We start from the raw sequence: 21,579 nt of genomic DNA on the forward strand, positions 1-21,579 counted from the left end.
TTTAAAAAAACAAAGTATTGAAACATTTAAATACACCATATACACTAACGGGCACTTTATTAATGTTAGTATCCTGCTGGAAGTGGCTGTCAGAAGATGAGCATGGCATTTAAATGATGCTCAATTTGTAAGGGGCCCAAAGTGTGCCAAGAAAATATCCCCACCACCATCACACCACCAACAGCAGCCTGAACTGTTGATACACAGCAGGATGGATCCATGCTTTCATGTTGTTTACGCCCAAATTCTGACCCTGCCATCCGAATGTCGCAGCTGAAATTGAGGCTCATCAGACCAGGCAACGTTTTTCCAGTCTCCTATTGTCCAATGGTGTGGTCTTCTGCTGCTGCAGCCCATCTTCTTCAAGGTTGGACGTGTTGTGCATTCAGAGATGGTATTCTGCATTCCTTGGTTGTAGCCAGTGGTTATTTGAGTTACTGTTGCCTTTCTATCATCTCCAACCAGTCTGCCCATTCTCCTCTGACCTCTCGCATCAACAAAGCATTTTCGTCCACACAACTGCTGCTCACTGGATATTTTCTCTTTTTTGGACCATTCTCTGTAAACCCTGGAGATGGTTGTGCGTGAAAATCCCAGTAGATGAACAGTTTCTGAAATATTCAGACCATCCCGTCTGGCTCCAACAACCATACCACGTTCAAAGTCATTTAAATCTCCTTTCTTCCCCAATCTGATGCTCAGTTTGACTGTGACTCGGTTTGAGGTGATCAACTTGTCTTGATCACCTCTTCATGCCTAAAGGCACTGAACTACAGCCATGTGATTGGCTGATTAGCTATTTGTGTTAACCAGCAATTGAACAGGTGTACCTAATAAAGTGGCCAGTGAGTGTATACACAATAATATTGGGCATTGACATATAAGCAGCTTCAAACTAGCATTGCCGATTCTGTCGCTCACTTTGCTCTCAACCAGCGATTTTCTTCCTCTCGCTGAATTAATGTTTTTTCTGATTAATTTCTCTCTGACCTCTAACATTATTTCCGTATTCAATATTTAACTACTACTACTACTACAGACACTCTGAAGTGACTGTGCTGCTTTGTATGGAGACAAAATTATCCCAACGACTTCCCTCCCACTCGTGCATCACACACAAAACCACGAAAGGTGAGGGAGGGTGTGTTTCTCTCGGGCTCACTGAGGCCATGTAAAGGTCTGCGGCTGCTGATCAAATATCCCCCATCTGCCTGTGACACCGCCGTGGTGCCGGGTCCCGGTCACCTAGCTCATTTGTATGCCCTCGGCAGCAGCCTGCATGTCAGAAAACGCTACACAGTCTGAAAGCGGGTGACCAGAATGCTGCACCACACAGAGGATGTGCAAAGCAGCAGAGCATCAGCGGTAGCACTCTGCAGCCGTCCCTGGCTCACACGCATCTCCACGTTCAGTTAATATTATATCATTTTAAGCAATTCTATGTTCTGTCTTATGTTCAGTCGACCAACAGTCTCAAACCTACACAACAACATACACAGGTATCAGAAGTTGACATTATTATGAGGCGTCCCACAGGTGTCTGTGAAAAATGTGTTATCATGAGACATAAAACACTGCTGCACATGAGAATAAGTAACAATCCTTAGGGGGACATACGCAGCTCCAACAGCAGTCTTTGCATTATGTGCCACGCGCTCCTTATTTCTCCGAGGGGTCTTTAGGCAGACAGAGCCCCCACTTGTGCCTGCGAGCTGTTTATGAGAAGGCACAAGAAAAACCAGCTGTGCAGTCCACAACTGCAGCCACAACAGGGTGCTCGGGGGTGTTCTTAAGATGCTAGCTGGCCGAGGAAAGGAAAACATGTTAACCGGTGCGTTGCGTAAAGGAAAACACGCACCGACCACTGGTTGACTTACCCCTTGGGCAGCTGCTTACGGCAGCAGAACACTAGTTTTCATTCGCAGTCCGATCCGTTTAAAATAAACCCCAGAAGTGGGATTGACTCTTTTAACATCGCTCCCATCAGCGGATAGTGGCGGGTGGGTTTTAAATGTGACCATGCAGCATATTTATATCCCATTAAGGCATTCATCTGCGCCTAAGTGACACTCAATTTATTCCCTTCATTAAGGCGCATGGGTTGGATGAACCCCACCCGTCAGCCTGTCGAGTGGAGAGCTGTCGTGCAGCATCCTGGGCGAAGGCGAGGGGAAACCGCCACTGTTCCAGATGGCTTACTGTGCTGTCAGTGGAGGGGATCAATGAGGTGGGTACTGAATGAGACCTGTCAAGAGTGGTAAAGCTGCTCCCATGGGGTGTCCAGGACTGAGTGAAGAGGACCAACTGGAAATCTTCTTTGTTTTTCTGTTTTGTTTTGTTTTTGTTTTTTTTCTTGAGAGAAGTCAGAGGTTGCTGCTGTAAGCCCGGTGGAAGTAATTTATGCGTTTTGTGCATATGGATTCACATATAATACTGTTTAATAGGATCAGAATTTTCTCCCTTTCTGCATAAAAGTGCCTCTTAAGGTCCTAAAAATAGACAGAGAATCCGATCAAACAACTGTGAATAAATTAATAATTTGTACATCTCTGTGAGTTACAAATGTATATGAACCCTTTTTTCCAGTGTTTGGTGCGACCGCCTTGTGCAGCAATAACAGTAACTAAACATTTCTAATAACTTCTGATCAGTCGTCTGGTCGGCTTGGAAGGATTTTAGCCTATTCCTCAGTACATAACCGCTTCAGTTCTGAGATGCTGATAGATTCCCTGACATGCTATACTTAACTCAGTCCCTTCCACAACATTTCTATTGGATAAAGATCAGGATTTTGACTTGGTCATTCCAAAACATACATTTCGTTCTTCTTTAACCATTGTTTTGCAGAAGGACTTGTGTGCTTGCAGTCGTGGCCTTCGCTGCATGACCCAGTTTCTCTTTAAGATTCAGCTCAGGGACAGATGACATTTACTTTTGGAATTTGCTGGTATAGTCCAGGATTCATTGGTTCATCAATGATGCCGAGTCGCTCTGGCCCAGATGCTGCAAAACAGGCCCGAACAAGGACATTACTGCCCCTGTGTTTCCAGGTTCTGATGGTGGAAAACATTGTCGCTTCATCTCCAATCATGACACCTCTCATTTAAACTGAACTATTCTATCAAAGGCTGTAAAGCATCTTGAGACAATTTGTATTATTATTGGCACTATATAAATAAAATTGAATTGAATTATATTAAGCTTGACTGAATTTAACAAATTTAAATTTGGGGGGTAAAATGAAAAAAATAAAAAAATAAATATATATATGAAAAATGTCTAATCAACCAAAGATTTTGCAACCCCCCCTGTAGTACCTCTGCAGACCACCTAGAGGTCACAGACCCCCTGTTGGAGACCTATGCTCTACTGTATATTTAATAATTTATTTATATTTAATATTTTATATTTGTGTGGTAAAGTTTCACTTAATCAGACTTCCTCTATATTTGAACAGCACCACAGAGAAAACTTGCTCACCTGTTTGCGCTTAGTATTTATGACTTTAATTATGTATTTTATGAAATATCATAACTAGACTAAATTACTATATTGCCTCTTCATCGCTCCCTCCAGTGTGCAAGTTCAAATCCGTCACACAAACTCACATTTATATAAGATTGTTGCGGCCTCAGCAGTGGCCATTTGGCATTCTCGAGGGGAGGGAAAAAAGTTTTCCACTCTGCTGGTTAAATTATCGGAGCCCTTCTTCCATCACAGCTGGCGAATGCTTTGTGAACTAAGAGCGCTTCCGAGTGGGTTTGTTTCAGTGCAAATATACGGGCAATTTCAAAAAATAAATCTTCCTGGCTGGCACCCTCACTGGCACCAGCGTATGACTGGTCAGCCAACGGAAGAACGGAGCGGCCCCAAGAGTGTAATAATGACAAGCAGCGCGCTTTGAAGTGGTTAATATCCTGTGGGTGCTGGCATTCCTCATACACAAGTCAAGACTTCCAGCGCTCACAAATCTCGTGAGAGGCGTGTACTTAAGACTGACTGATCTGTGGGTTTTGTAATTACAGAAATAAGACTGTGTGATGTGATTTCTGTGGTATTCTTTTCACCTTGTTCCCTGTGTCTCAGATAAAGAACATCACAGCCCTATCTGGAAGGGATTCAATGGCTTGCTGAAAGACACTTTAATAGGGCTGGTTCAAGCTGCATCTGGATGGAGACCTTCCATCACATAATGGATGGTAAGATGGAAGTTTTTACCTGATGGTGGTATTGTGCCATGAAAAAGATGTTCGTTAGAAATCGGGCATCAGGCACGAAGCAGCACTGACATGAGACATTACACTGTGACATTTGGTCGTAAGTAGACGTGTGCCGTGTTTTCTTCTGGGTGGCGTGTTAAGGCAGTCGCAGCCCTCCTTGGCCTTCAACCATGTGGCAGCCACAGGAAAAAGAAAAGAAAAGAAAAAAAAACCCTGATGTACTCCATCTGCACTCCGTGTCATTAAACTGCTTCCCACTGCCTCCGGTTTGCTGCCCTGCCTCCACATTAAAGCGAGTTGTCTAAAAAGTGCTGCTCTTCAGGTTGCGCACCATGACGGTAGAGGCCTCAGCGGACTCACCGTCTCAGTTTGGACTCTAACTGCTTCAAATGCAGGACAGAAAAGCAATCGAGCACTGAAAATCAGCACTTTATGACAGACAGATGAGTGTGCACCACCGCATTGATTAAAAAATAAAATAAAATCCCAGAATGGGGGAGAAGGCATTAAAGCATGCTCTACCTCTCCCATAAGACAGGGAGATCTTTTTAAATAGTCGACTAGTTTTCTTTAAACTTTCCATTCAGTTGTGCATGAGGAATCCTACAGTCATCTTAAAAAGGGTCTTGAAGGCAGGACTCCAGTGGAAAACTAAGCATGGGCCGCTGATATCACAGGCAAGGTGCTGTGAGGTGTTTACTCTCAGGGAAAGACAGGTCTAACAAAGCCCGTGTAAATGTGCACCTCCATTCCTCACGTGCTGGACCGAGTCGTTTTTGATTCAAAAACCAAGGCTGGTGGCTGCTAGTATCTATCACACTCGTGTCACCAGAGGGGATAAGCGGGCCTGTCGGTGAAATACACACACAGCATAGTAAACAACTCTGCGGGGGAGACGGGAGCTCAGCTCTGTCTACTCTGTACCAGTCGGTTCCACATAACGTTGAACACAACGCCGCAACGAAAGTTCAGGCAAATCAAAATGTCATCCAGTTCGCAGCGTCAGTGTGTGTTGCTCGCGCACGGCGAGCGTTTAAGCTGCACGACGCACGCGATTAAAAAATAAAAATAAAAAATGCATTCTGGCCTGATAAACTAAAAATGCATATACGTTCCCGCAGCAGCTGCAAAGTCATTACTGCCCAGAGAGACCTGCAGATTCATAAAACTTGAAAACCCCGCCTCCCCGACAGCCTGCCTCTGTTTACGAAAAGTCACGGGAACAGCATGGAGCGAAAGGTACCAAAGAGAAAATGTCATATCGCGTTGCCAACAGGGGGAAGAGCCGTGCTCAGCACCAGCCGCGATCCTCGCTATGAAGTCTGTCACGTTTGTTTGATTGATATCTTGACGCCCGCTGACATTTTCCAGCTTGATGCGTTTTAGTTTTTTTTTTCTTGTTGTTTGTTGTTATTTGTTTGTTTTGTGCAAGGGGGACTACTTGTGCCTTTCATTCGGAATTATTACCCACAAACGCCGACTTCAAGCAATGACGAGGCGTAAACGGTGCAGCCGACTGAATTGTTGCGCTTGAACGTACAGCCCGAACCGCACCGAAGGCGCCTCTCTCCCCGGCTCCTGCGCTACGACAGGGAACCCGCGGCGCAACGGAAAGGCGGCCGGGGCGATATGGAAAGCCCGACCGAGAACCCTACCAGGGCTGCGGAATATCTGAAGGAGCTTAACAGGATCATCGAGACCCAGCAGGAGTTGCTGGAGAGGCAGAGAGGGAGGATCGAGGAGCTGGAGCAGCAAGTGTCCGACTTGTGCACGGAGAATGTGTGTCTGAAGGAGCAGTACCAGCGGCACCTGGCAACCTGCAGGCTGCTGCAGGGCAGCAACAGCCTGAGAGCCATAGAGGAGCATGCCACGCAGGAAAAGTAAGGGATAACAGCATCTGATATTGTTTTGAAAAAGTTAATTCGTCTTCATTTAAATTTTATTCTGCGGGAAAAGTGACAGACTGCACTGAGTTAGAGTGATTATTGCCAAACCAGACAGCTATCGCTGCCATACAGTCATCCGCAGTACTCACTTTGGTATCCGGTTTTCCTATAAAATAGAAAAAGGGGTGTGTGAATTACTCCCAGTACCAGAAAATGGGCATTGTTGCATAAGGCTCCTAACCATATGGGATTATGTGAGGGAGAAACTGGCCTCCACCATCATTTGATCTGTCTGTCTGTCCCTGACAAATGCAGCAACGAGCAGATACAGTTTCAGAATTACAACCCTCATTAAGGAACAATTATATCTATGAATGTCATCACTCTGCTGCAGTCATCTTCACGATGTAACTGCAGTGTTTTTGTGAGCATTGTCTTAACCAGTTCAACCAGTGCCATTTGTTTTGCCTGAAGGTGTTTGCAATGACCAGTAGTCAAAACTCCACACACTTACGCAAGCACTTTAGGTTTCTACTGACTTGTAAATGGTCTCTGATTATTTGATAACTTCTGTTAAAGCAGCAGTGACTGATTTCATGTGCACGTGGCAGTCACGCACGTTTTTTTTTTTTTTTTTTTTAGTGTGTGAGGCAAACAACAAAATAATACAAGGGCATAAACTTGGGATAAACCCACTAAGCAGCGATGTTTTTATGCTTATCTGCAGACTGAGCAGTGATCTGTTAGTAGTAAATACCTTGATGCTCTCTAAGCACCAGCTCTGTGTTGAAGTTCACGCTCTGCTGCGCCTATATCTCCAAAATGCCTCCATGTGCAGACATTTAACTCAGCTTCTGACAGTCTGCAGGACCAAGTGATTGTGCTTGACCTTTGTCTCCAGGGGTTTGTTAGTGTCAGGAAGATCCATGGCAGGAAATCAATACAGATGTCTCATGGACTGTATGTCTTTGCTGTCTGAAACAGGAAGACTTGTGAGATTACGACATTGTAACACTGACCTTTTGCGCTCTCCGTTTATAAATTTCACCCGGGCATCGAAGAGTATTCTGTCGGATATTCCTGGAAAAGTCTGTCACCACGTTTCATTCTGCACGGTCACAGTGTCTGAACAGTGTTTCAGCCAGCGCTAATAGACTGGCACAGAGGTTACTGAGGATCCTGCGATTACCCTGGTGAACCTGATGGAAGATGACAGCCGCTAATAACGTAAAGTGCGCTTTATGGAGGGTACACAGTTTAAAATGTCATTTACGTGCAGTGATCATTTTAAAGAATGTAGTTGCTTTAAGCAAAACTACATCTAGGATGTACAAGTCACTTTAGCATGGGGGCAATTGAATTTAAACTGTTTATACTTAGAAATTAAACTGTCCAGCTAGGCTTTTCTCCCCATTTAGCAAGTTTAAGGAAACGGTGACAAAAATCGTATAAAGAAAACTAAATATCTTCTTTTTTTTTCTTTTAAATAACCCCTGATTGTGTAGAGGGTTTCCCAGGAACAGAGCGATTCCTATAAGGCCAAGAGACTTTTGTGGACACCATTTTGTAGTCTGGCAATTTGTGAACACTTCCTTTATATTTATTATTTTTGCCCATGATAGAAGCATAGCTCTTCAGATGGCTGTGCTGGTTAGTGCGTCAGTTGCGTAGGTGGTCCACTTTGGTCAGACCTAAAATAATATTTAAAAATGTAAGTAGTAGACTTCTAAATACCAACAACACCAATGCATTTAGCCACCTGTTCTAATTGAATCAGAAAATTGTTAGCATGCTAACATGTTAAATAATCTTTAGCTATGTAACGTGCTGTCAGTAGCCTTCAACTCAATCAATTAGTGGCAAAGCTCTTTCAGCAATACAGAGAGAAAGAAAAGTAAAGCAGCGAACAAGAAAAAGACAAATGTGATGGTAAATCTTCCTAATGCTAATGGGCTGACCTCCAAGAAGATGGATGACAGAGAAACAAACACCTTAAGAAGAAAAGACCAGACACATAAAATACAGAGAGAGACCTCAGAGAGTAGGAGGTCCTGAAGATGGATGCAGAGGTTGTTCTTTTTCTTTGACGAGTGGGTAATGTTCATTTTTCCAGGTCTGAGAAAACCACCGCTGCCTGCAAATGGTACTTTTTCTCTTGTGGTTACAACAAAGCAGATTGCTTGAGGTTGAGTGGTAATATTAGCAGTAAGTTGTGAGGACAACGCAGCGAAACTACTTTTGGTACCTAGAAGTCAAAAAGTCTAAAGTTTAGCAAGCTAATGACCGGTTAACTTAATGGAAGATTTGCAAAGCATAATGAAACAATGAGACTGTTGTAATTATCAACATTTTTTTTTTGACATTCTATAAAAATACAAAAACTTCTGTCCAGATCTTGACCTGGCTTCACCATAAAGTCAGCAAACATGTCACAACTCGTGAACTTTGACCGTACCAAAAATTTCCGTTTGTCATTCCGCAATAGTGTTTCTAGGTCTCACTGATCCAAGATACATTATGAGTTTGTTGCTACATTAGCTGTTGCGTCATGAGTGCTGTGCTGTGTTTTCGGTGGAAGCTGACGATATGAACCTACAAACTGACGTCCCAACAGTTCGTGGGACAGTGACAATCAACCAATCACGTGTTTGTTTTTTTAATAGGTGACAGCATGACGTGAACAAATGCTTAAGGGATGTTTCAGTTTTGACTTGGTGTAGCTGGTCATGCGTGGCCGTTTTGTAACTTAGCTGCTCATCCTGTGAAACTAGCATTAGCACTGCTGCCATTGCGATGTGCACTAATGAAATGATAAGGCCCAGGCTCATCAAGGAAGGAGCAACAAGCGGCGGCACATCCTGATTCATGCTGAATCAGGGAGAGGCATGTTTGCTTGGCTGCTCGGTTCAATTATCAACGCGTGTGCTTAGTAGTGGCTTTTTCCACCTTTAAGCGTCACCTCATAAAGCCGCTCGCATGGTTGCACTCTTCATATCGTCAATACCTGAGAGATTATTAATCTAAAAACTAATTTGTAATGGTTGTTCCTCAGGAAAAACTGGTCATATTTTAATAGCACCCGTCTCCAAAGTCCACATCTCTGAGTACAATGATGAAACAACAGATTCTCGGTACAAGATCCTCTGTGAGCTGCTGAGCAGAGAAACTAATTTTGAATCTGCTGTTTCTTTTCCGCAGCTTGTGACTGCATCTCTTAGTCTAAACAAATACCGTCCCATAAAGGGCAACTTTAGGCGACTGGTATGTCTTGACGCTCACTGTGACCACATAAAAAAAAAAAAAAAAAAAAAAACAAACAACAAAAAAACACTCCATTGCAAGTCAGAGCTCACATGTCTGAATAGCAACACTGTTGGCAAACAGATGATACCAATGTTTAAACAGACACATTTCAGACTTTGGCTTCATATCCTGCATATGAATATTAGTGTATATTCCTGTATATCCAGCTTCCAGTCCCGTGACAGTATTGTGTATTGTTTTTTCTTTTCATGCCATGATAGATGAGGCTCTCTTGGTGATGTCCTGCATGTCTTTTCACCTCTGACTGTGAAATATGTGACTGCAGGTATGTTGACCAGGAAGTGACTCTCATAAGGAAGCAGGAACTGGTCTAACAGTAACATTTGTTATCTTAGCAAGAATTAGAGGACAAGATTCTCAGATGTCTGTGCCCTAAATGTGAGTGAGCTTGGGAAATGCTTGGATTTACTGTGTTTTACAGACGGAGGTCTGCCTAACACTACATACACCGATCCGACATAACATTATGACCACCTGCCTAATATTGAGTAGGTCTCTCTTGTGCCTCCAAAACAGTTACAACTCATCAGAGAATGGACATGGGCCTCCTGAGGGTGTCTTGTAGGTCAGGATTGTTCCAGTGCATCCTACAGATACTTGGTGACTTTGAGAAGGCCAGGTCAACATCTTGTGCTTTTTTTTTTTTTTTTGTGTGTGTGTGTGTGTGTGTGCCGTCAAGGACTGTCATTGCTGTGGGGTGGGGTGTGCCTGGTCTGGTCTAGGTGGGTGGTCCATGTGGAAGTAACATCCATTCAAATGTCACATGCAGTAGTTTTCCAGTAGAACATCGTGTTGTCACAAGATAGTCGATGTTATTTACTTATCCTGTCAGTGGTTTTAATGTTGTGGCTGATCGGTGTACGCTCCAAATCTCACTGATGCGCGTCACATGTATTGTTTGTTTAATGTGTCAAACTAGTATCTAGTAGTATTGTATTTTGAAATAAGATATTTGTTCAGGTGCCCTGCTACTAACAACAGTCTTTCCCATAAAGGCAAATCTTGAAATTCCTAGGTAGATGATTATTATTTTCTTTTCAAGATTGTTATCTCCGCCATCACTGTAGGAATCCACACAAAACTCAGAAAGCGCTCTGCACTCTCATATCTCTGTGCTCAGGCCTGTGTTGTTCTTTCATAATGATGTTTAACTTTAAGCTCAGTCAGCTTTGAATCCTGGACCATGTTGCCGCGAGACAAAAATGCTAACTGCTGAACTCATGCTGGGTGTTAAACTTTTTAATAGGAGGGAAAATAAGCTTGGGCGTGTGCTCTGGGAGAGAATCCTGTATGGCAACAACATGCCATATGCTGCTGTTGTAGTCTTTTTTCTTATTTGTGTTCACTATATTAAGTCCCCTACTTCTGTACTCCTGCTAATGCATTTATAGCGATAGCCTACGGTAGTCGATGTAGACTGCAGTGATGGCCTATTGCATTTTATTCCCGGTATGGATTTTAATAATTGATCAGCTGGAACCTTTTATCCCCCTTGGCTCCTCCTTTGTTTGTTGCATGGTAGCGGGTGGACACATGCAGGAACAGTGTTTTGTTTGTTCAGATCATAAATGGATAGTGGCGAGTTGTTCTCCGTTGGCATCACCCATAAGTGACTGAGTGACGGAAAAAGGGAATGAGAAGTAATGAGAAATAAAAGTCAGCATAAAACAGTCACTGCAACACAAGTGACGCAGAGCGTTTCTTTTGCTGAATGATACCTTGTGGTTGTCGCTGTCTTGGTTTGGCTATAAATGGAAAGCTTTCCCCTCTATGTTGTTTGTACATTTTCTTTTTTTTTTCGCTTTGGCCTTGTTTTGAAACAAAGTGCAGACAGCAGGAAATGTGATGCACCACCGATAGTGGAACCAGTGCTGCCAGGTCAACAGATTTGTCTGTGGATCCTAAAGAACTCGCTCCGGAGTAACGCTGTCATTCAAGGTATCCGGATATGCAACTGCTGCATAGGTAATGGAAATTCACGCAGTGACCCTGATTTGCATCTATAAACTGGTCTTCCTGGATGATTGTAATCCCAAAAAGCAGTCGCATACATATCAGGTTTCTTCTGTTCATGCTCTACCTGCCTCGTCAGCCCTTTAGTTCCACGGTATGTTTGTTTATAACAGCTTTCTACGCCTAATGCGTGTCCCTGGAGAGAGATGAGTGATCATAGAAGACAGGGCTGCAAGTTTTAATGGCACGCATTAGTGATAAATGATCCTTTGCGAGCAATTGTGTCCAGACTAAATGTTTCAGCAGACTTTCAGCCACACGTGCCAGGTCCGTCTGTGTCATCGGGGAATACAACCAGTTGTGAAGTCACAAATTAATTGTTTAATAAGTCTGCGACAGTGGTTGTGATTAAAGTTTTCCTTGCACCCTGCGCGGGAGGGAGGCTGGTGCTTTAATCAGAGTGGATCCACAGTGGATCTGATCTGAACCAGTCCTCTGGGGTTTGACGTGGGCCGGTGTCTGCTTTCATTTCTTATCTCGGAGCTGGTGGATGCATCTGCCTGCCCACATTTAGCATTCAAACGTCGTCCCGGGCCCAGATAGCCAGCCGAGTGTAAACAGTATTTGGAATGCTGACGCGATCGGTGGAGAGACAACTTCCTCTGCAGTAGCTGACAAACAGCTGATGTGTCATTTTCTGCATAGCACTTTGTTTTTGGAAGTGTGTTGAAACTGTTTATGAACGCGTGCCTTCGAACTGTAAACTTCGCTGCATTGTGTGCTCTGTGAAAGAGACGGTTATTCATTGTTTGCTGAACCAATATGGGAATCTTCAGTAGCACGTATTTACAGGAGTGTCATCTCAAATGTTGTTGGATTTGAATGTGCTGACTGTGGCGGAAATGTTTGTGGAGATTTTTGTTTTCCCCCCGTCATCTAAATCCAGTGTGAATCCAAGTCGGTAAAGAAGCTAAAGTAATCTTGGGGAATCAATTATTGATGATTAATGTGAGAAATCTTTGCAAGCTGCAGCTCCCTCTTTTGTTAGAGCTCTAACGCTCCAATGTGTCTTTCGTCGCTGGCGAACGAGCTGCAGGGCTCCTGAGCTGTTGACTTTGTGCCAGGATGTGGACCGAGGCGCAGCCTCCCCGGTCACGAGTTCTGTAGGGCTGCGAGAGCACGTAAAAGAACACTTACGGGCAGACAGTGCCTACAAAATATCCATGTTTTTTTGTTCATCGCACATAATTAGCTGCTTCTAAACTGTAATTGCTTTTTGATTCTGAAGCTCTGCAGCTCAATCTGTTTGACAAGTTAAAGCAGCTGCGTAATTATGCAAATAGGGCTTTTTGATGGAAGAGGGATGTCCGGAAAAAAAAAATAGTAATCTGACACGTTACTGTTGCTTCTGCACATAGTGATGAGTTAATGTACAAATAAGCTTGCAAATCAAATAGATACCTTAAATGTCTGATTGTTTGAACAGACAAAAATAAATGTTCATATAAAAATATCTGTTTTTTTTTGCCTTAGAATTGTTTTTAGAAGGGAAAAAAAAACTGTGGCATTTGTGTTTCGCATTCCATCACATAATTATTGTGTACTCGTGTTTGAATGACACACTCAGATATTTTATTTTCAGTATATTTCCTTTGTTTAATTCCTACACGGATGAACGCAGAACATCTGTAACGAGTCTGGCTTCAAACCAGACGACTCATCAATACATCGTTTGATAAACGAATTATAGGAGATCTTTAAAGTTCTTGATTTCGGCCTGTCATGTTATCTATTTAAAGTCACTTGTGGTGACTTGAAAGAGCGACTTCTGTGTGTCTTGGCGTCTCTGCATGTAATTTGCTGCCCCTTGAGGGAGCCTGTAGACTGGTGATTGCTAAGTTCATAAATAGTTCACTGTAGCCACTGTAACAGCTCTAGCATGTGTTTTGGGACCCTTCGGCAGGAAATAATAGCATAATGGAGAAAGCTCTTTCTCGTGGCTGGCGGCGTCCGCTCATTTACCCAGCGATCTGCTGAACAATCAGTGTGCCAAACCAAATTTATGAGCACACGGACTCCCTCTCTCCTGCAAAGCCCCCTCTAATGAAATACCCCGGCTAGATTAATGTCTACACGGGGATGATTTGCATCCAGACTCTACCTATAAATCTCAAGCAATGGCCAAAGACAATTTGCAAGTTGCACTCAAACTCCACTGCGGGCTGCCTTCGGCTGTAATAGACTGTCCCTCCTTGCATCTAAGCACGGCTGCAGGCGCGCTGGAGGAGAGCCAGGCTTTGCTAACCTCTGGCTCCTTCCATCAGGCCCATTAAGACAGAATTAAGGTTGGTCTGTGTCCTTTGATATTGCTCGCTGTCCCATGAGAGAGGATACCTGTGGCTTTAATGAGCAGTGTTACCTCCATCTCATGAAGTTACTGGTAAATACAACACAGAGAGGGCTCCGGCTGTAGAACTTGGTATCACAGACTATAACTATGCGACTGTGTTTAAATCGCCAAACTCAACCTCAGCTGGAGTTTGATTTAAAAATCAAGACATAAATTCCTGCAGATAATAATAGTCTGGAAATGTCATAACGTGCAGACGGATTATGTAACTTCATTTAGATGATCCGGAAGCACAGGCCTTTGCCTTGTTTGGATTTTTCCTGAACAATCTGCAAATAGGGACTAAAATCAGTGCTCATTCATGTGGTTGCTTCTGATAAACTTTAATTAATTTCAGTGTCAGTCAATACTTTGGAGTGTGACTGGCATTTGAACGCCCTCGGTCTGATGTCGTAACATTATTTAGGTCTGTGATGATGAACTGACACGTTTTCCTTATCTTCTCTCCTTCCTCAGAGGTTGCGCTAGCTAGCCCCGGGCTTGTATCTGTTAATCTGAGGGTAGCTGATGGCTCGTAGAAGTTATTTTTCTTGGACTGTGTTCACACAGAATCTGCCGATACAAGTAACCTGAAATCTTCTCATCGATTTTCATTTTCGATCAGCGCCAGGGTGCACCTAAAGGTATCATGGGGAGTTTTTGACTAGTGTTAGGAATCCTGTTTTTGTTTGGTTTGTGTTTGTTCTCAGCAGGACAAATGTATAACACATAATACATCACACACCATTGTTTCATTTCAGTGCTCTACAGCGGTAATGCAGCAAAACATGATGATGATCACTTGATGTTGTGTCCTTTGGGCAGAGCTTTGCAAACTCTACTTTCTTGTCTTTATGCAAGGTTAAGTTAACCGGCTGCTGATAGTAGCTTTATTTTTAGTGATTTTTATCTAACTTCTAGAAACAAATGTTATATCTCAATATCTCAAAGCTCAATGTGCTGAATTAAAATTTGTTGGCTACTTAATTCAAATAACAGTGAATTCACGGTAAAATAAACTTGTAAAATTGACTACGATGCTATGAAATTATACTATAAGTAATAAGTGAAAAGGGTTTCTTTTTCATTCGTGGGCATTAGTGGTTGGATTTTTCATTCATTTTTTCTTTTTTCTGTCAGTTGGTGAGGAAAACTCCGTAGAGGATAAACCTCAAGTGGGTTTTGAGTGGTTGATGCACACTCTTTAATTCACCACCTTTTTTTTTTTTTTTTACTCCATCATGCTAAGTAAGTGCTTGAATCTCTCTCCTCCGCCCTCTATTATCAGCACAAGCAGTGATCAACACGAAAGCAGCGCGCGTGTAGGGGCCACGAGGCCAGAGTGTGGCCGCCTGTTCATTCTGTATTTTTTCACAGTTGAACCAATTATCCGCCCCGCAGCTGTCAAAACCGGCTGATGCAGCAGCCGAATCGAAGGCAATTTGTAGCGTAGTACCTGTGGAGAGCTGTTTGAAAGGCTGCCACTAGTTTTCTCCCAAACGGCGCGAGTGTGCGTGCGCGGCTGAGGCTGACGGAGTGGAGGCTGAGTCAACATCTGAGCACAGACGAGGGGCTGCTGCTCACGCGTCCCCTTTGTCATCACGGGTAGATTTCAACACACACTTCCTCACAGCTGGCTCGGTCTTTGATTTAAAAAAAAAAAAAGTAGTTTGGAGTCATATAACACAATACATATGAGTGGCTGTTCTCTTCTCGCGTGTCTCATTTGTGTCGTTCCAAACAGTGTGTGTGCTTTAGTAAAGACTGATCACGATCTGCCGGTTCAACAGTTTGCATTGCCTCTTCTCAAAGGTGTTGGGTTGTGTGTTTCTTGTTTAGCTGCTGGTGTGCGCACCTCTATGTGCTCTTCATAACTCCGGACTTTGCCTGAGAGCTCACCTAAAGCCGAGCAATATGTTGAGGAATGCAACCACAGTGAAAGTGAGATTTCCTCGCATCAGGCTCTTCGTGTTAGGTCATGCATTTACAGCTGCTGGGACTCGAGGTGTGCCCCTTCGACGTCGGAACAAATCCCGTCAAGATTTGAAATGTGAAAGTCTGACGTTGTTCAAGTTTTCTGAACGTATTTACATTTAAAGCAACACTGAGACTGAGCAGAGGCTGCCATGGTATATTGATATCGGTCAGAAGAATAGGAAGACGGATATTTGTAGGTTTCAGGCTCCTCCTCAACTTGACAGGGTTCAGTATATCAACTCTTAAAAGGTCTTCCTTCCTCCGCTGGCGCATTTCAAGCTGTTTGGCATTTATCTAAATAATGCATCCTCTGGCAGTACGGTGTCAGACTAGATGATGAGGAATTAAAGTGGGTGAAGGAGGCAGGTGCACTGCTTAGAGCATTTTTCAGAGACACGCACTTGCGTGCACGTGTGTAGCGAGTGTGTGTTTGTGAAAGGCGGCCACCCTCCCGTTTGGCAGCGTCCGACGGGCAGCCAGCCAGCCGGGGTCACGCACCAATAACTCCTTAGAGACAGCAAAGAGAAGAGAAGCTAACCGCTACAGAGGACTGGACTGACTCATTAGATCTGCTCAGCCACACACAGTTGTGCTTGTAATTAGTTGTTGATTAATACACATCATTTGGGTTTCGGTGCGTCAGAAGAGCGCAGTGCGCCGAGGAGCCTAACGCATGATGAATGCCCTTCATTTACGCACTTGACGGAGAAAAACCTTTAACGCGAAGGAAGCCGTCATGAAGGCACACAAGCATGCATCTCAGCCGAGGACCAGAATCAAACGTCGACACGCAGCGCGCTCTGCCTTAAACACTGTGTTCTGGTTGGGGAAAAATGGGTCTTATAAAATATTGACAATAAATATGAAATACTACACAAGAATGTCAAGCTTCACAGTGTTCCTCTCAGGAGCCTGTCAGCGTGAGTGAGCTGTTATAGTCGGCCGAGGGTTCAAGCCGTTGATCACTCGGTGACATTGTTGTGAATGGAACCACGAGGCAAAGAAATGGCAGGAGGCGCTGCTCAGCTTTCAGTAGAACGTTCGGCGTCCCTTCAGATGTGATTTATTCTTTCTCGTCACCGCTTGAAAAGCGAAAAGCTCGAAGCGTTCCAAGACTTTCACAGTTGCCGCTGAAATGACACAGTATATACTCAGTGAGCCCAATAAATGTTTGGGTAACACCGGTCTAAGCAGGTCAGCTAAGGACTCTGCCAAGTTCACTGCTTCCATCAGTTTCCAACTGCTTCCAAACATAGTCGTAGGGTATACGAAAAGAAATGACCAGCCAGGCGTTGCAGAGTATGTGTCTGGTGACACGTCACAGATGCTGGGATTTTTTTTCTGGAGTGTAATCAGTTCTCAATGAAGCAGTTCCAGATCATTTTTTTGTGGTGGGAAGTCGATCAGGCTTCCAGGCTAATGTAATACAGCAATGAATTCATGCAGTAATCTCCAGTACAAGGAATGCAATCAATAACACAGCGCAGACGCACTGTAATTACGTCTGATTTTGTGATGAATATACTGAAAAGGATATAGCCACTCGTGTATTTCAATCTTTTTTTTTTTTCTTATTGCCATTTTAGTAGCGATACTGTGATGGAGCGCTAGCAGCCATTTATTCAACCTTACTCGATGTTTTACTGCAAAAAAAAAAAACAACAAATAAACAAACAACAAATAACAAGTTTATAATTAGATCGGAGCAAATTGGAGATTTCCTGAAAGTGGTTAGAGAAGCAAAACAGCTCCAGGGGAAAGAGTCAAAACGTATCTGAAAGTAAAGAAAATATTTTTTCTAATCCCCCCAAACCAGGAGTTGGTGGACAGCGCGGTGTGTTGACATGTGAATCACTGCAGCTGTTTGGCCTACAGTAGACGATGTTCCAGTTCATCTGAAGCCAAGCAGGGAGTTATGATTAAACGAGCGCCCTGGTTCATTTCTGCAGTCGTGTCCAGTTGCACTTACTCCTGCAGAAAGGCAGATTGATAAACTCTGACTCAGCGTTTCGTGTGCTCGCCGTGCCCTCTGCTCACTTCCTCCCTCACAACAGGAAACAGACTGCCCTCGCTGCAACGCACTCTGTGTTTGAGCCACAGGAAAGAGGGCGTAAAATACCACCCACACGCGCTGAGCTAAATGACAGACTGGAGTCACTGACATGTGCAGTAAAGACCGCACTTCAAGATTCGGTTCAAGCTTTAATTCTGCCTCTGGAGATTTAGCTTCTGTTTGCACCATCACGGGAGAAATAAATCTCACAGCTTGCGGAGGCCTTCCTGTGGAATGATACTTCCAATGGGATTTGGCATTTCATGCATTATTTAAAATGCTTTAGAAATGCACCTGAATGAGCCTCAGTAGCTAGAGTTTCTGCGCAGTGCAGAAGAAAAGTGTTTAACTTCATTTAACTTGGATTCTGATTTCAGTTCTGGTATCCATCATCATAAGGATGATGGATTCTCCTTAGATACGGCAATAAAACATGGAATTCATTATCTTCATGAGTAGACAAATGAGCTTTGTCCAGAATACAATCAGAATGAAATAATAGTCCGTCAGTGTTCCTGTCCCGTCTAATCCTGCAATCTGAAAGAGCAATGTTGGTCTGTCCTGAAACACTATGTATTTATCACTTTTATTATAGCAGTGTGGCAGTCCACCTCAGATTGAAATCTAACAGCTCTGTTTCTCTGTTGCAGTACAACAGGTACTACAACATTTACAAAAGAAGATATAGGTGGTTGACAAGCATAACGCATGCAAATACACTCCTTAGGTTTAATATTTCCTACTCAGCCAGTTACATGTCATTCCTCTTGAGTCGATGTAGTTCTGTAAAGGTGTAGTATGTACCGCTCGCTTTTCGCTTCAAGCTGGCTTAAATGTATATATTTTTGCCACTTGAACGTAGGTCATTTTCTCCTGCAGCAGGCAGCTGTGTTCGGGGGAAATGGTTTTTAAAGTCCCACCTCTCAGCTCCATGAAATAGCAACTAGCAGTGAACACGGGCTGATACTTCCCCTCAGGGCTTTAGTACAGAGCAAGAACATGATGAGATGGAATCAAAAGAATATTGGACTTGCAGTGCATTGACCCCAAATTAACGTTAATGTTTCTCCGTTACTCCTGGAAAGGTAAACGAGCAGATGTTTGCTAGGAATTTGCCACATTAAGTTAAAGCGCTGTCCTTAAGTGGCTTAAAAACTTTTAAATAATTATGGCCGCTATCGTGACATTTGTCTTTTTTCAGGACAGAGGAGCTGTCCAGGGTACTCGCCGCCTCCTCGAGGATGTTTGGTCTGATGGCTCAGTGGGGAGCAGTTTAGATGACAGACATGTTATTCAGCAAAAAGATTAGTGAAAAATGGTTTTGGTCTGATCATTTTTTTTTTTCCCAGTGATGCATTGTATTAACGGAAATCAATAGCTTTAGTAATTGCATTGTATCTGGACTTCAGCATCAATGAATCACTTCCTTCCACTGCATTATATTGACGCAGCTCTGTTTTTTCACCTCAGTCTAATTCCACAGTCATAATGGCATTTGCGCTAATGAAAGTAGCGGCGGTATCAGGTTTTGCTGTGTTCTGGATGGAGATAAAGAAGATATTTGAACGTCCTCGCCAAAAGAGCAAACGCTCTTAAACACATGTTTAGGCGACGTATGGATTTTCTGCAACGAGGGGAAGGCTGCGCAGCCATCAGAGAGGAATGATGGTTGCGCAAAGGAAAATTGGCCACAAAGTCGGAGGGTCATTATTTCTTCAAGCCAACTCAAAATAAAAGCCATGAAGGCCTCGTTTGTTTTTCTCCGCGTGAGAGGTGAAACGAGCCAAGTAGGGGGCTCGCGACTTTGCCCAGATGCACCCATGCGGTGGCTTTATTGCCCGACAGGCTACGTTTTATTTCGGTGTTGTGAGGAATAGTGCCCTTGCTGTTGCAGCGCCATTTACTGCAGCCTGTTTCTAAACGCGCCAATGAAATTTTATGACAGAGAACCCAAAGTGTACGACAACAAATATATGATGCAACGAAGGCCAAGTGTTCTCAAGTATGCCCCCTCAAAAGAATTCCTGTTTATTCAAATAGAGGGACCCCTGCCATGGGAGCAACTATGTCAAGTTTATTCTTTGTTATGTCTGTTTAATTAACCAAAATACCAAGCTCCAGAATTGTAGCCGATCATGGGTGACTTCACGTTGGCTGACAGCTTCACACAGCTTTGTCTTTTATTTTTTTTTCTTTCACTGGGCTGTAAACTTGTTTATTATTGCTGTGAAGTTAGACATTTAAACATCTACACAGATACGGCCTCAACTGGGCATTAGACAAACTGCGGTTTGTCGCATTATGTCCTGACTCCATTTTTCAGCTCCAGAGGTTGCTTCTCGACTGCGTCTTTTATTGTGAAGGCAGTGTTTGAGCCTGTCGGTTGGACTTGTCCGCTCTTGTGTCCTTGCGCACGTTAGTGGAGGCACGGCGATCCGGTTCAAAACAGCCACTAAAAACAAAATCGTTTTTCATTCTGCGAGGACAAGATGCTCTTCCATAACGGGGGAAAAAAAGCGGGTGCATTTTGAGATATTCTTTTGTCGCATCGAAAATCGTGTATAATTTTGTTAATGTCGCACTTTACTCGCGGAAGGAATATAAATTGTGGCCACGCCTCAGGAGGCCGGATTGATCTGTCGAAAAGTGCATCACCCGTCAGCGCTAGATAGCTACTGTAAACTTGGCTGCAGCGGTGGAGCTGCTGAATCAAAGGATGGTGGTTAGTGAGGCATTTTATGTGACAGCACATGTCTTCAGCTGCATTACTGATACACTGCAGCATCCTTGTCTCTGCCTCGCTCAACAAAATCATTGAACCAGTGTCTTTTTTCTCTGCCTTTCAGGTCTGAGTGTGACTCCTCCAGAATGGTCAGGTACGTCCACCTGCTTTAATAAAGTGTTATTTTTCCATCTACACGGGTTTTGGAAAACACTGTGGGGAGGACACTGCGTTACAAGTCTTTTTATTTAAGCGTGAAAAACCGAATAACCGCAGATCATAGTGCTCGCCCGGGTGAGTGGTTTTCCTCTGTCTGAAGGATTAAGGGCCCGACATGGGGCTTGTTGTGGTGTTTGTGGATACCACCGTGTGTAGGGAATGATGAGATTTTATGTCAAGGTCACCCTTCATCGTTGTTGGCTTGTCGGCTGTATGAACTTCAGCGGCCTGAGATTTGTCAGGATGCTTCTGGTGACGGAGTCGAGATGAGGGCTGATTTAAAACTGTAATGTGAATCTCCCTCACACGGCTCGCACGCAGGGGTAGATGGGCTTCTCTCGCTGGTAAACACACTCCTTATCTGCAGCTCTTCTCTTTAGGGATGCCTCGCCGTGGGATCCAAACCGCCTCTGCCTCTTAGTGTTGTGTATTAAGGATCCGCGTCTAGATAATTTGAAAAGAGTGGCGCCGAGCCAGTCCTGTGCCTTCGCGAAAGAAATTTCAGGCCATGCCTGTTCTTTCCGTTGGGTGCTGCACTGTCTGAAGTCCCCGGGCCGCCTTTCTTCTGCTCTAAATGTCCCATTACAAAATTGAAGCAAATCCAGAGGGCCACAGCCTCCAGACCTGTGCCGGTCTTTGTTTTCGTACCACCCCAGTGGATATGAATGTGTGTCCATGCAAGAGTGAAACAAGCCTATGTGACATTTGTCCACTACTCAGTTGCATCCCTCACATCAGCCCTAACATTAGTGTACCAAAGAAAAAGAAAATCATGCGGAAACCACGTTATTTTAAAATATAATTGATAAAATCAGCAGAATAAGAAAAGCAGATTT

General features: G+C 43.7%; 1 protein-coding gene across 3 annotated transcripts in view; it reads left to right on the forward strand.

Annotated features, from left to right (window-relative positions):
• The first annotated feature begins 5,463 nt into the window (after positions 1-5,463).
• LOC124998655 (IQ motif and SEC7 domain-containing protein 1-like) overlaps positions 5,464-21,579 on the forward strand; it is an 85,130-nt gene continuing 69,014 nt past the window's right edge. Inside the window, exons 1-2 of one of the 3 annotated variants that reach the window (XM_047573137.1) lie at positions 5,464-6,100; positions 20,649-20,678. In XM_047573137.1, coding sequence (XP_047429093.1) covers positions 5,850-6,100; positions 20,649-20,678 — 281 coding nt within the window. In that variant the 5' untranslated portion in view covers positions 5,464-5,849. The remainder of the gene's footprint in view (positions 6,101-20,648; positions 20,679-21,579) is intronic. The other 2 variants (XM_047573800.1, XM_047573217.1) reach the window with 2 other exon arrangements.

This window comes from Mugil cephalus, chromosome 1 (assembly GCF_022458985.1).
Source record: "Mugil cephalus isolate CIBA_MC_2020 chromosome 1, CIBA_Mcephalus_1.1, whole genome shotgun sequence".
In the NCBI taxonomy this organism is placed as follows: Eukaryota; Metazoa; Chordata; class Actinopteri; order Mugiliformes; family Mugilidae; genus Mugil; species Mugil cephalus.